General features: G+C 50.8%; 3 protein-coding genes across 4 annotated transcripts in view; 2 read left to right on the top strand and 1 right to left on the bottom strand.

The window, feature by feature from the left end:
* Position 1: 1 nt before the first annotated feature.
* AUP1 (ancient ubiquitous protein 1) lies at positions 2 to 2,832 on the top strand (the record flags this gene model as incomplete). Its single annotated transcript, XM_014542246.1, has 11 exons — positions 2 to 183; positions 262 to 412; positions 602 to 786; positions 1,042 to 1,114; positions 1,209 to 1,282; positions 1,497 to 1,563; positions 1,665 to 1,767; positions 1,898 to 2,017; positions 2,127 to 2,242; positions 2,428 to 2,546; positions 2,656 to 2,832. Coding segments are annotated over 11 exons (1,227 nt in total), but the record flags the coding sequence as incomplete, so codon positions are not given.
* On the top strand, positions 2,826 to 10,434 carry DQX1 (DEAQ box RNA-dependent ATPase 1). 2 transcript variants are annotated; one of them, XM_014542271.1, is made up of 12 exons: positions 2,826 to 3,356; positions 4,101 to 4,355; positions 4,599 to 4,783; positions 5,167 to 5,551; positions 6,173 to 6,406; positions 6,496 to 6,595; positions 6,698 to 6,856; positions 6,940 to 7,020; positions 8,901 to 9,020; positions 9,190 to 9,380; positions 9,679 to 9,869; positions 10,094 to 10,434. In XM_014542271.1, exons 2-12 carry the CDS (start codon positions 4,119 to 4,121, stop codon positions 10,248 to 10,250), a joined length of 2,040 nt encoding a protein of 679 aa, XP_014397757.1. In that variant the 5' UTR covers positions 2,826 to 3,356; positions 4,101 to 4,118; the 3' UTR covers positions 10,251 to 10,434. The 2 variants fall into 2 exon arrangements, with proteins under 2 accessions (XP_014397757.1, XP_014397756.1); XM_014542270.1 differs by having other exon boundaries at positions 6,940 to 7,131.
* A 2,194-nt stretch (positions 10,435 to 12,628) lies between these two features.
* TLX2 (T-cell leukemia homeobox 2) overlaps positions 12,629 to 13,017 on the bottom strand; it is a gene marked incomplete at its 5' end in the record, with an annotated part of 1,454 nt that continues 1,065 nt past the window's right edge. Inside the window, one exon of the mRNA XM_014542245.1 lies at positions 12,629 to 12,737. Coding sequence (XP_014397731.1) covers positions 12,629 to 12,737 — 109 coding nt within the window. The remainder of the gene's footprint in view (positions 12,738 to 13,017) is intronic.

Raw genomic sequence — 13,017 nt, 5'->3', positions numbered from 1 at the left:
CTCCCTGGGCCCTCGGCGCCCGATCATCCCGCCTCTCGCCCCCAGGCTCCCGGGTGACGGCTTCCTGCTCCTCGCGCTGCTGCTCTACGCGCCCGTCGGGTTCTGCCTCCTCGTCCTGCGCCTCTTCCTCGGGATCCACGTCTTCCTAGTCAGCTGCGCGCTGCCGGACAGCGTCCTTCGCAGGTTCCGACCCGGGCGCTCGGGGAGGGTCTGGGCCGGGTTCGGCCCGAGCAGTGCCGTCACGATCGCCTGCGCCCGCAGGTTCGTGGTGCGGACCATGTGTGCGGTGCTGGGGCTCGTGGCCCGGCAGGAGGACTCGGGACTCCGGGATCACCGCGTCCGGGTCCTCATCTCCAACCACGTGACGCCTTTCGATCACAACATAGTCAACCTGCTCACCAGCTGCAGCACCGTGAGTGGGGCGAAGCCAGAACTCCCGGGGCAGTGACGGGGGCCCGGCGCCAGGACACCCTCCGCCCGCCCGGTGTTGCCTGGGACGCCACCAGATACTGAGCCGAACCCTGTTTCTACCCCCGCCCCCCATTCGTCAGTTTTGTCACTTCACAACATTCTTCTTGCTTTCTCTCTCCCCTCTTCCCAGCCTCTACTCAATAGCCCCCCCAGCTTTGTGTGCTGGTCTCGGGGCTTCCTGGAGATGGATGGGCGGGGGGAGTTGGTGGAGTCACTCAAGAGATTCTGTGCTTCCACGAGGCTTCCCCCAACCCCTCTGCTGCTCTTCCCCGAGGAAGAGGCCACCAATGGCCGGGAGGGGCTCCTGCGCTTCAGGTGGGTGAGCACAGGTATTGGCCTCCACATGCCTTGGTAGTCAAGCTTGAGGGCCCTCGGGTTTTCACGACCTTCTTCAGCCCTAACCCCCTTCATTCTTCTTCCATTTCCTTCCTGTCCACTTTTGGCTCTTACCCCTGAGTCCCTTCAGTCCCCATGTATCCACGTGGGCAGTGTGACAGTTCCTGTTTGAAGTCAGGTATGAGCTGCTGGCTGGGCTGGCTGGAATCCCATTCTGTTCTCTCTTCCTTCCAGTTCCTGGCCATTTTCTATCCAGGATGTGGTACAGCCTCTTACCCTTCGAGTCCAGAGACCCCTAGTCTCTGTGGTGAGTGCATGTTGCATAGGGAATCCTTGGGGCTTGGGGGAAAGTTTCCCACTCACAGCCCTGACTTGGATCTCACTTCGTGCCTTCCTCTCAGACGGTGTCAGATGCCTCCTGGGTGTCAGAACTGTTGTGGTCACTTTTTGTCCCTTTCACGGTGTACCAAGTAAGGTATTGTCCTCATTTTTTGGTGGCTGGGAAAAGTTCACCTCAAGGTCAAGAAAGTACTTGCCTCTGCCCTGTCCACTTGCAGATCTTTTAATAGCAAGGTTCCACCACAGAGGCAATACAAAGAATTTACTCTCTCCCCGCCCTCACCACCACTATCCCATGAAGAGAGGTATCAGCAGGTGCCCCCAACATGGCCCTGGATTGTTTTTTGCAGGTGGCTCCGTCCTGTTCATCGCCAGCTGGGGGAGGGGAATGAGGAGTTCGCCCTCCGTGTACAACAGGTGGTAGGGTACACAGGCAGGGCGGAGTCGGGGTCTTTCCTCAGGTGGAGAGGGACGAAGGCTTGAGACCTTGACACTCCCAACCTTCCCATTCTCCCTAGCTGGTGGCCAAAGAACTGGGCCAGACAGGGACACGACTCACTCCCGCAGACAAAGCAGAGCACATGAAGCGACAAAGACATGCCAGATTGCACCCCCAGTCAGGTGTGTGGTCTCCGTACACCGAGCTTTTTGTTTTCCTTCAGCTTATTGTGATGTCCTCCCTATTCCTGCGCTCGTCAGTCTTTCCTTCCTCCCGTCTCCACTCACCATATTTTGGATTTCTTTTTTGCAGCCCAGTCTTCTTTTCCTCCCTCCCCTGGTCCTTCTCCTGATGTGCAGCTGGCAACTCTGGCTCAAAGAGTCAAGGAGGTTTTACCCCATGTGCCACTGGGCGTCATCCGGAGAGATCTCGGTATGGGAAAGGGTAGCCCCACACAGGAAAACACAGAGGAAAAGTGGGTGATAAGGGGGAAAGGTGAGCAGGGAAACAGGCCCCCTCTCCTCTCTTCCCTTCTCCCCAGCCAGGACTGGATGTGTAGACTTGACCATCACCAATTTACTTGAGGGAGCTGTAGCTTTCATACCTGAAGACATCACTGAGGGGACCCAGGCCCTTCCCACAGCCTCTGCCCCCAAGGTGAGACCCAGGAAATGGTCAGATCCAAGACCTGGGGAGGGTGGGGCAGTCTGCATACTCCCTTCCCCTGATGTCTCTGTTTTGATCCTGAGACCCTAGCACAGTGCCTCTCTTGCAAAGTAGGCATTCGATGCAGGTTTAATGATGATGACTTCGCAAGCCCTCTGACATTGTGATCACCTCAGTTCCCCAGCTCTGGCCCGGTGACCCCTCAGCCCACAGCCCTAACATTTGCCAAGTCCTCCTGGGCCCGGCAAGAAAGCCTTCAGGAGCGCAAGCAAGCACTATATGAATATGCAAGAAGGTGAGGGGCTTAGAGAATAATGGGTAGGAAGGGGCAGGTTGAAGAAGGGAGCTAATTATGGAGTTAATATGGCAAAGCCCACACGATGTCTCCCCCCTATGTCCCACAGGAGATTCACAGAAAGACAGGCCCAGGAGGCTGACTGAGCACAGGATGGCACCCAGAGCCGCAGGACGGAGACTGGGGGCAGCCCTCACCCAACTCAACAGGCCGGATGGGTGGGTGGTAGAAAGGGAGAGATGGGGCTCCCCCCCAGTATCACATTAAATTCAGGGCTTTCACTCAAGGTCTCTGTTGCCTCTCTGGGTCTAAAAAGCCCCCTGAACAGGTTCCTTTTTCCTCGTGTGGGTGGAATGGGGATGAGGTCTTCTTTGTAGGTTTGTGGGGGGTGGTCAGAATGGAACTGTCTGAAATCGCCTCCTCATGTCAAGAAATGAATGATATTAAGGAAGTGTAACTGAACTGAAGACCCAGCAGCAACTGAACATAGCTGGGGTGTTCAGCCCAGGTTTGTGAAGAAACAGCTGCAAAACTACAAGTCCCAGGATGCCTTTCACTGAACATGGTGTTTATATAGAGTTCATATGCTTGGTGTGATGACTGGAGTCTGTTTTCCATAGGCTCCTGACTAGGTTAAATAAGGCGGAGCAAATGGCTCCACCCCAGAAGTGTCTAGAATTGTATTTGAGCCAAGCCCCAGGGTGGAGCCGGAACTGACCTTTGTACTTCATGCTGGTCAAGGTTGGTGGGAACTGGCTGTGTGGTTCTGGAACTGGCTGCCGTCCTGACACGTCTCAGAGCTGCAAGCAGGTTTGATTCCAGGATCCTGTGGCCCTACTCCCCTCCTTTTATTCTTTATCCTTTTCCCTCGGGGTCCTTCCCACAGGTCTCACATAATTCCTGCTGCCCCTGAGGACTCCTGTGTTAGTCACAGGATTTTTACTACCTGCTTCAGGATAATCCACTTCTGATAGTCCTTTACTTGGAGACTTAGGTCTCCACTATTTCCTGGCAGCCAAGAAGTGCTGGGAAGGACCTGGCTGGGAGGTTCAGTTGGTTGGAGCATTACCCCGTATACCTCCATATACGGGTAGGTGGAGGGTTCATTTCCTGGTCAGGGTACATATCTAGATTGTACGTTCAATCCATCCAGTTGTGGTGCATATGGGAGGCAACTGACTGATCTCTCTCTCTCTCCCACCCCACCCCCCGAAATCAATAAACATCCTCAGGTGAGGATTAGAAAAAACAGATACACACAGCCCTGGCAGGTGTTCTCAGTGGTTAGAGCGAGGGCCCTGGGCACCAAAGAGCCTCGGGTTTGATTCCTGATCAAAGGCACCTGGGTTGCAGATTCAACAACCAATCAATATGGCTCTCATATCAGTGTTTCTCCAAAAATCGGTGGAAAAATATCCTCAGGTGATAATTTTTTTTTTTTAAGTGCTTGGAAGGATGGACCTCAGTGCATTACCAGCTGAGGGTAACAGGTTGGGGATCAGGGCTGAGGTGCAAAGAAGGTATGAGGCCTTAATGACTGCCCTGCCTCCTTAGGTACTGCGGTGAGCTATCATGGCCTCTCAGCTTCTTGGCCTGACAGAAGAGTCTGGCCTGAGCCCTGGGGAGTCTGAACTGGCTGTGAACCCCTTTGACGGGCTTCCCTTCTCTTCCCACTACTACGACCTGCTTGAGCAGCGCCGAGCCTTGCCCATCTGGGCTGCTCGCTTTGTCTTCTTGGAGCAATTGGAGAGTAGCCCCAGTGGAGTGGTGATTGTGTCTGGAGAGCCTGGCTCTGGCAAGAGCACCCAGGTGGGGGTAGATTCTGGGAGAGACGAGGGGAGAGGCTAGGGAATTGGCCCTTCCTTGGGCAGAGGGGGATTGGACTGCCAGGGGTTATGGGGGAGGTAGGCAAAGGAGTCAGGTTAAGCTGGCCCCTGGGTGGTAAAGGACCAGTGTATGTCCCCAAATAAGGCCATAGCTCCCCTAGCCCTTCTGACTGAAGTCCTGTGTCTTGCTGACTTGTTGTCCCTCCCTACCCCTACCCTACCCCAGATCCCTCAGTGGTGTGCAGAGTTTGCACTGGCCAGGGGATGCCAGGTAACTGTCACTCAGCCCTACCCTCTGGCAGCCCTGAGCCTGGCCCTGCAGGTTGCTGATGAGATGGACCTGACCCTGGGTCATGAGGTTGGATACAGCATCCCCCAGGAGGATTGCACTGGGCCCCAAACCCTGCTCAGGTGAGGCTTCCTCCAGGCCTGATTCAAATCTAATTCCCCTCACGCAATAGGAAGAGGCCCAGCCCTCTGACACCTCACCATAACCTCTCAGCCCAGCTCACCCTTTAAAGCATGCATTATGCATTGCTGAATTAGACTCTTTAATCCTAGCCTGGACCTCACATTCATCCTCACACTCATTACAAAAGTCTGACTTTCCCAACTGGGGTACAGCTTCTGAATAAAGTGTCACCAGTCAGTAAGGTTGTGGGTCACTGTTAAGGAATTCAGTCACAGTCTTTTTCTGACCTTAACTATCAAAATCTAGGCTCCCTGGGTAGAAGCTCCCCTGGACGGGCTGGCCAATATCCACACTGACTCCTGCCCACTGCCAATGTCAACAGGTTTTGCTGGGACAGGCTGCTTCTTCAGGAGGTGGCCTCGACCCGGGGCACTGGAGCCTGGGATGTGCTGGTACTGGATGAGGCTCAAGAGCGGTCAGTGGCCTCAGACTTGCTCCAGGGACTGCTGCGAGATGCCAGGCTGGGAAACCTTCCAGGGGACCCCAAAGTGGTGGTGGTCACTGACCCAGCCCTTGAACCTAAGCTCCAAGCCTTCTGGGGCAATCCTCCTATTGTACGTGTACCCAGAGGGCCTGGCAGGTGTCCCACTCCCACCTACAGGGACACTGTCCCTCCTGATCGAGTGGAAGCTGCCTGCCAAGCTGCGCTTGACTTGTGTCGAAAGGAGGCTCCAGGAGACGTGCTAGTGTACCTGCCCAGTGAGGAGGTAAAAAAACGGGCTGCAAAAGGAGGTGCTCCTTATGCCACCTTCCTGTCCTGGGAATGGGAGCACTGCTTGTTAGGAACACTGGAGTTGTAGTATTCACTCTCTGTTGGGGTCCTGGGGAAACACTCAAGGATTTCAGGGTAAAGATGTCTACTACCCTCTTTTTTATTCCATCAAATGCAGAGATTAGTGGTTCAATGAATTCCTGAAATTATAACACTCCCCAACTTTTATGAGTACAGTGGGGCCTTGACTTACGAGTGTCCCGACTAACGAGTTTTTGAGCCGTCTCTCGGCCGATTTTTTGCTTTGAGTTGCAAGCTAAAATTCGGGTTACGAGCCAGCTTCAGATACCCCACCGCTAGTTGGCGCAGCAAACATCACAGTGAACACCACAACATCAGCCCAGCATCACGTGTCTCACTCGTTCACTTTAATGATTTGACATACGAGTAATTTGAGTTACGAGCTTCGTCATGGAACGAATTAAACTCGTAAGTCAAGGCCCCACTGTATGTGCATTTTTTCAGAGTGAAGGGCCATAGCTTTCATCAGTTTTTCAAAGAGGTCTGTGACCCAAAAGAGGTGAGAAGTGCCCTAACACCCCAACCCTCTCCTCAGGAAATTTCCCAGTGCTGTGAATCCTTGTCCAGGGAGGTAGGGACCTTGGCAATCCAAGGACCTCCACCACGGGTGCTGCCCCTTCACCCAGGCCATGGTCAAGCTGTTCAGGCTGTGTATGAAGACACAGACTCAGGTGCCCGAAAGATTGTAGTCACTCACTGGCTGGCTGACTTCTCCTTCTCCCTCCCTTCCATTCGACATGTCATTGACTCAGGACTGGAGCTTCGAAGTGTGAGTGACAAAAATGAGGGGTTGTGGAGGCTAAAGATATAAATGGCCCACTCTAATCTGTCTTGACCTTGGTTGGTGGGTGGTGACAGGTGTACAATCCTCAGATCCGAGCAGAATCCCAAGTGTTGAGACCAATCAGCAAGTGTCAGGCAAAGGCAAGACAACTACGGGCAAGAGGGGCCCCTCCAGGTAAGAGCCTTTGCCCTCCCTGACATCGCCCATGAAAGTCACTGACATGCAAGCCCCGAGAAATCTACAGTGGTCTTCTTTCCCAGGTCTTTTTCCCCTCAGGATCCTGCCTCTGCCTGTATCCTAAGTCCTTCCAAGAACTAGAAGCTACCCCATTGCCCCAACCCAGGGTGTGTGAGGAAAATCTGAGCCCCCTGGTATTACTGCTAAAGAGGAGACAGATTGCAGAGCCAGGGGAATGTCACTTCCTGGACCGGCCTGGTGAGCACTCCTCCTGCCCAAGTCCTGCTGTCTGACCACAGGCTCTGAGGTCCTCTGCACTATAAGCCCTGTTTCCTCCCCAGCTCCAGAAGCACTGATGCAGGCCCTGGAAGACTTAGACTACCTGGCAGCCCTGGATGACAACGGACACCTGTCAGACTTAGGTGTCATCCTATCAGAGTTCCCTCTGCCCCCTGAGTTGGCCAAAGCCCTGCTGGCTTCATGCGAGTTTGAGTGTGTGGATGAGATGCTCACCCTTGCTGCTATGCTCACTGGTATAAGTCACCTCTCTCCCTGGCTCCTTTGGCTACCTCAGTCCTTCCCCTTGGTGTTTTGATGCTCCAAAGGCTAGCCCTTTCCCCCGAGCTCCAGTTTCTACCACGCGATGCCTACAGAACCAGGTTTCATCAGTTATCGCTCTTCTGTCTCTTTAGCCTTTTCCTTCTGCTGGTTCTTCCTCTCAACATGCTTGAATCTCTTCTATCTGTTATTACTAAAACTCTTCACCCCTCTTCTTCAACCCTATACTCCTCTTCAGTTAGATGGTATAATCTCTACCCTATTCCATCTAGTGTATTCCTCACCCACCACACTCCAGATTCAGGTCCACCACCACACTGAGACAGCTTTCAGCTCACCAGTGACCTCCTGAAGACCTAACCCAGTGAACACTTTTGAGCTCTCATTCATGACCCTTTTTTTTTTTCTTTTTTCAGAGAGGAAGGGAGAGGGAGAGAGAGAGAAACATCAATGATGAGAGAATCATTGATCAGCTGCCTCCTGCATGCCCCCTACTGGGGATTGAACCCACAACCCAGGCATGTGCCCTTGACCGGAATCAAACCTGGGACCCTTCAGTCCCTAGGCCGACGCTCTGTCCACTGAGCCAAACCGGCTAGGGCTCATTCATGATCTTTTGACACTTCAGAATGTTGGCCACTCCCACCTTGGAACTGCCCCACTAAACTTCTGTGACCACTCCTCCTGGTTCTCATCCTTCCTCCCTACCATTCCCTTAATGTCTTACTTGGGCGCTTCATCTTCTGCTCATCCACTGTAAGTTGGACTTCAGGGTTTTGTATTCTTGCCCTTTGTGTCTTCTCATTCCCTGAACTCTCTAAGCAAGTTCATCCACACCCATGCTCTGAAGGGATACCCTCACACTTAAAATATACAAACCTTGTATCTCCCTGTCAATGCCATTCTTCTGAATCTTAGATTTATATGTTTAACTCCTGATAGACATGTCTACCAGAACAGTCCACAGTACTTCAAGCCAGAACTAAACTTGAACACTTTCTTAAACGACCTTCTCATCACCACCACAAAAATAATACCATCATCTCCGCAGCTCCATTACCCTCATTTTAGACTAATCTATCTCTGGTTTCTTTCATTTTTAGGCCCCCACCGTGGGTGCTTTACCACAGTTTCTCCATTTTAATTATTTTAATTAATCTGCTGTTCTCCATACTCACTGTCAGGTTCTGTCAGTGCTCAGCTGGACTCCTTCAGTAGCCTCCTAATTAGTCATGTGAATTTTGAACTTCTTCAAACACAGGGACTCTCTTACTTAAAAACTCTTCAACAGCTATTTTTTACCTTCTAGACAAACTGTAAACTCATTTACCTACCTCCCCAGCTTTATCCCCTGTAACCCTGCCATGCACGCCATTCCAACCACCCATACTAGGCGCTCGCAGTTCTCCAAACATGCCATGCTACTAACTTGCTGTGCCCACAGTCCAGAATCCTCTCTCCAGCCCTTTGCCACTGAGCTAATTCCTACTCAAACTTCAAATATTGGCCCACACACCTATCTTGCTCATCAAGTTTGTTCACTGGTTTGTCTCCCACCAGACTCCTTGAGGACAGAGACTGTCTTTCATTTACCTTCAATGTCTAATAAAGTGCATAGCACTTAGAAGTTATCAATATCTTTTGAATTAAGTCCCCAAAATGACATTTCTACCTTTGTATCTTTCCACCTGTTCTGCTATCCTTTCGAATTCCCCCAAACATCCTTCCTCTCTCCTACCTGCAGCTGCCCCCGGGTTTACCCGTCCTCCACTCTGTGCAGAAGAAGCTGCTTTACGCCGGGCCCTGGAGCATGCGGACGGTGACCACAGTTCTCTGATCCAGGTGTATGAAGCCTTTCTACAGAGTGAGTGGCCCACTCAGCATTGTCTTATAGAATCCCAGATATTCCACAAGTGGTGTGCAACCAGCTGACAGATCTCTATGCCCAGGAAGAGGAGGCCCTTTGGCCAAGGGTTTGGTTCTTTCAGGGGTCTTAAGGGCTTTAGTTGTAGCTGGTCCCTTTCCTCTCCTAGGTGGAGCAGACAAGGCTTGGTGCCAGGCTCGGGGTCTAAGCTGGGCAGCACTGTGCCAAGCCCAGAAACTTCGAGGAGAACTCCTAGAACTTATGCAACGAATTGAACTTCCCTTGTCCCAACCAGCCTTTGGCTCTGAGAAGAATCGCAGAGACCTTCAGAAAGCACTGGTGTCTGGATACTTCCTTAAGGTTAGGGGAAAGAGTTGGGGTCATAAAAGGATTGGAAGTCAGAGAGACCAAAGATTGGTATGCCATCTCTGAAAACTGGGGTCCAGATGGCCATTCAGAGGATTCTATAGAACCAGCAGAAACTTCCTTTGGGGTACAAGGAGCTTTTGGTGTGGAGGAACTATAACATCTAGAGGAAATGCTTTACTTTAATACTCTCATCACCCTCACTAATTCCTTCTTATCTCCCCTTACTTTTTTTCTACTGTCTGCCTCTTCTCTATAACTTATTCCTTCAATATCTTTGCCTTTCAATGAGGTGGCCCAAGACACGGATGGGACTGGAAATTACCTGCTCCTAACGCATAAGCATGTGGCCCAGCTCTCCCCATCCTGCTGCTACCGAAGCCGCCGGGCTCCAGCCAGGCCCCCGCCATGGGTGCTTTACCACAGTTTCTCCATTTCCAAAGACAACTGCCTTTCCATTGTTTCTGAGATTCAACCACAGATGTGAGTTCCATGGCACCCCTCCTTACACTGCCCATTCCTCTTCCTGGGGCCAAAAATATGGCTGGGGAGTTAGTTAGAGAGCCTTAAGAAGAAGAGGGAATCATAGTGGTCTGTAGTAACATGATTTGAGAAGACAAGGTTTGTGGAAGGGATAGTAAGAAGTTTAAAAATATGCTTTATGAGAGCGTATATAGAAATCATCTAATTCTGACTCTCTGTGTCAGGCTGGTGGAGTTGGCCCCTCCATACTTCCTGAGTAACCTGCCTCCCAGTGAAAGCAGAGACTTCCTGAACCAGCTGAGGGAAGAAATGACAGATTGTTCAACAGAGAGTGAATCCTCCTCCACCCAAGAATTTAGAGATGCCTGTGTCCTGCAGTGACCTGCCTAAGGAATGGAGCGGATCTCATCTCATTGTATTCAATACTTCCTTACTCTGGCACCAAGGCAACCAGCCAGATTTAAAAACCCGAAAGTTGCCCCGCGGGTGTGGCTTAGAGGTTGAGCGTAGACCTATGAACAAGGAGGTCTAAGTTCAATTTCCAGTCAGGGTATGTGCCCAGGTTGCAAACTTTGTCCCCAGTAGGGGGCAGGCAGGAGGGAGCTAATCAATGATTCTCTCTCATCATTGCCGTTTCTATCTCTCCCTCTCCCTTCCTCTCTGAAATCAATAAAAAATTAATTTAAAAAATAAAATCTTAAACAAAAAAAAAGCCGAGCCTGGTTGGTTTGGCTCAGTGGATAAAGTGTCGGCCTGCAGACTGAAAAGTCCTAGGTTTGATTCCCATCAAGGGCATATGCCTGGGTTGTAGGCTTGGTCCCCAGTGGGGGGCGTGCAGGAGGCAGCCGGTCCATGTTTCTCTCTCATCATTGATGTTTCTATCTCTCCCTCTCCCTTCCTCTCTGAAATCAATTAAAACATATATTTTTTAAAAAGCCAAAAGTTTAAGATCAAATATAAATCTTGGAATCTGAGTCTCAAGGATTGGAAGGTGGGGCCCTGGCCACGTAGCTCAAGTGATTAGAGCTTCGTCCCAATATGCCAAGGTTGTGGGTTTGATCCCCGGTCAGAGCACATATAAGAATCAACAATGCACACACAAATAAGTGGAACAACAAATCAACCAATCTCTCTCTCTTTCTTTCTCTCTCTCTCTCTCTCTCTCTGTCTCTCTCTCTCTCTCTCTCTCTCAAATCAAAGAAGTATTGGGTGTGGAATAAAAGGAATCGGGTAAGCCACAATCTACATAGGGTAGGACCCTTTCCTTAGCCTTCTATTTATTGGAGAGGGACTGACATGCCCCCATATCCTCAACTTAAGCTAAACCTATTCCCTTTTGAGCTACAAAATTTCTTTTTCTATAGTGCCAAATTTGAGGTTGGTTCTGCAGCAGCATATACAACATGAGGTATCCCGGCTAGTGTGGCTAAGCATTTGAGCATCAACCCAGGAACCAAGAGGTTGTTGGTTCAATTCCCAGTCAGGGTACATGCCCAGGTTGTAGGCTTGATCCTCCTCCAGTAGGGACTATTCAAGAGGCAGTTGATCCATGATGTTCCTCTGTCATTGATGTTTCTATCTATCCCTCTCCCTCCCTCTCTCTCTAAAAATCCATAATAACATTTATGAAAACAAAGAGTTAAAGATGACACAGTATCAAAGACTCAGGGCCAACTCCTCAAGCAATATCCCTTTGCCAGGCTCCCACTTCTGGTCAAGACTTTGTGCTATGGCTGACCTAGCTGTCACTAATACAGAACATGATTAGTTTGACTACAGTTGGCCTCACCCTGCCTAAAGCTCACTTGCCTCTATTATACTGCTCCTACCTCCAGGAAAGAATTGGGATGCCAAAGGAATCAGACAAAATCTTCCCTTTTGTCCTCATACAACTTAAATCCTGCTCCTTCTTAAATCTCAAGACTATTGCAACCATCCCCAAACTCTCAACTTTCCATCTAAAACTTCCCAGCAGCCCCTGGCCCACCTACCAGCTAAAGTTTTTAACAACTTCAGGGACATCATGCTTTCCTTTCTTTCCAGCTGGGTACTCCTTTCCCTTTCCTTCTCTTGGGCTACTAACTTTGATGACCTCCATTCCTTGCACATTGTAAATGTGTTTGTAGAATTTGGAGGGGAAAAAGACTTAGTCCTTAGAACTCTGCCTTCTCTTAATAGTTTCCTCTTTTGGAGTTTCTGTCATCACTCTATCTCCACTTCTATGTGGATGTCAACTGACTTCCCCCAAGGGTACTTTGCCAGAATTTATTCTTTCTAGGTCTAGCATTTAGTTTTTCCTGTAGAGTTTATCTTGGTACTATCTTCCCAATTTCTCCATCATCCACACCATTGATATCCTGATCCTCTACATTTCTAACCTTGAAATTATCTGCGATTCTTCTTAGATCTATCACTTTCTAATTATTTGCAAAGTTCCGTTCATCCTAACTCCACTGGGTCCATTAACTTTGTCCCCTGCTTCCTCCTCTCTCCTCTTTGTCCCAACGGGATTAGTGTTCCTAGATTTTCTCTTTCACCAAGTGAAAGATGAAAGAAGTTATCTGTCTCCCCTGCCACCCAAGCGCCTTGTCAGAGGAATGTAGTCAGCAGTTTGAACACACACGAACAACATGAGGCTCAACAGGAAGAATCCTTAGCGATTATTTTACAGTAGAAAGATGTGATGCCCAACATGAATAACCCTCTGGTTGCTGTCACAGTCAGACTCCTTCTCCAGCACCTCTTCCATTACTCCGCTGTCATTGGCATTTTCCTCCCATCACACCTTTGGTACCCACCCAGCCAGTGCGGGCTGCCCCCATCGCAGCATCACCTTTTATCTGCTCTGGCTCCGCAAGTCCCACCCACCTGCAGAAGACCCCCGGAGTCCCTAGGGGAAGCAACTCCCATTGGCCGGCCCGTCCCCTCTCCGCACCTCATTGGCTACTGTACTGAAGGTCCCGCCCAGTCGGCCCCTCAGGTTCCAGCAGCCGTGGGACAATCCAGGCGGAAAACGGCGGGAAAGGCCGAGTCTCTGCTTGGGGGGCAAGCAGGCCACGTGGGCCTGGGAGCCGGCCGCGGCCGAGGAGCCCTCGAGGAGAGAGAGCTCAAGGCCGGCTCCTCCTCGCGCGCTGCGCTGCTGCAGGAC

This window comes from Myotis brandtii, unplaced genomic scaffold (assembly GCF_000412655.1).
Source record: "Myotis brandtii unplaced genomic scaffold, ASM41265v1 scaffold294, whole genome shotgun sequence".
Lineage (NCBI taxonomy): Eukaryota > Metazoa > Chordata > Mammalia > Chiroptera > Vespertilionidae > Myotis > Myotis brandtii.
This window is presented reverse-complemented; position numbering and strand designations above follow the sequence as displayed.

What these genes read in the sequence shown, in the direction of transcription:
- DQX1 (XM_014542270.1), top strand. Translation starts at nt 4,119, where the DNA reads ATGGCCTCTCAGCTTCTTGGCCTGACAGAAGAGTCTGGCCTGAGCCCT. An exon ending in GCTCTGGCAAGAGCACCCAG is followed by an intron (nt 4,356 to 4,598) that starts GTGGGGGTAGAT and finishes ACCCTACCCCAG; the next exon opens with ATCCCTCAGTGGTGTGCAGA. An exon ending in TGTCTGGATACTTCCTTAAG is followed by an intron (nt 9,381 to 9,678) that starts GTTAGGGGAAAG and finishes CCTTTCAATGAG; the next exon opens with GTGGCCCAAGACACGGATGG.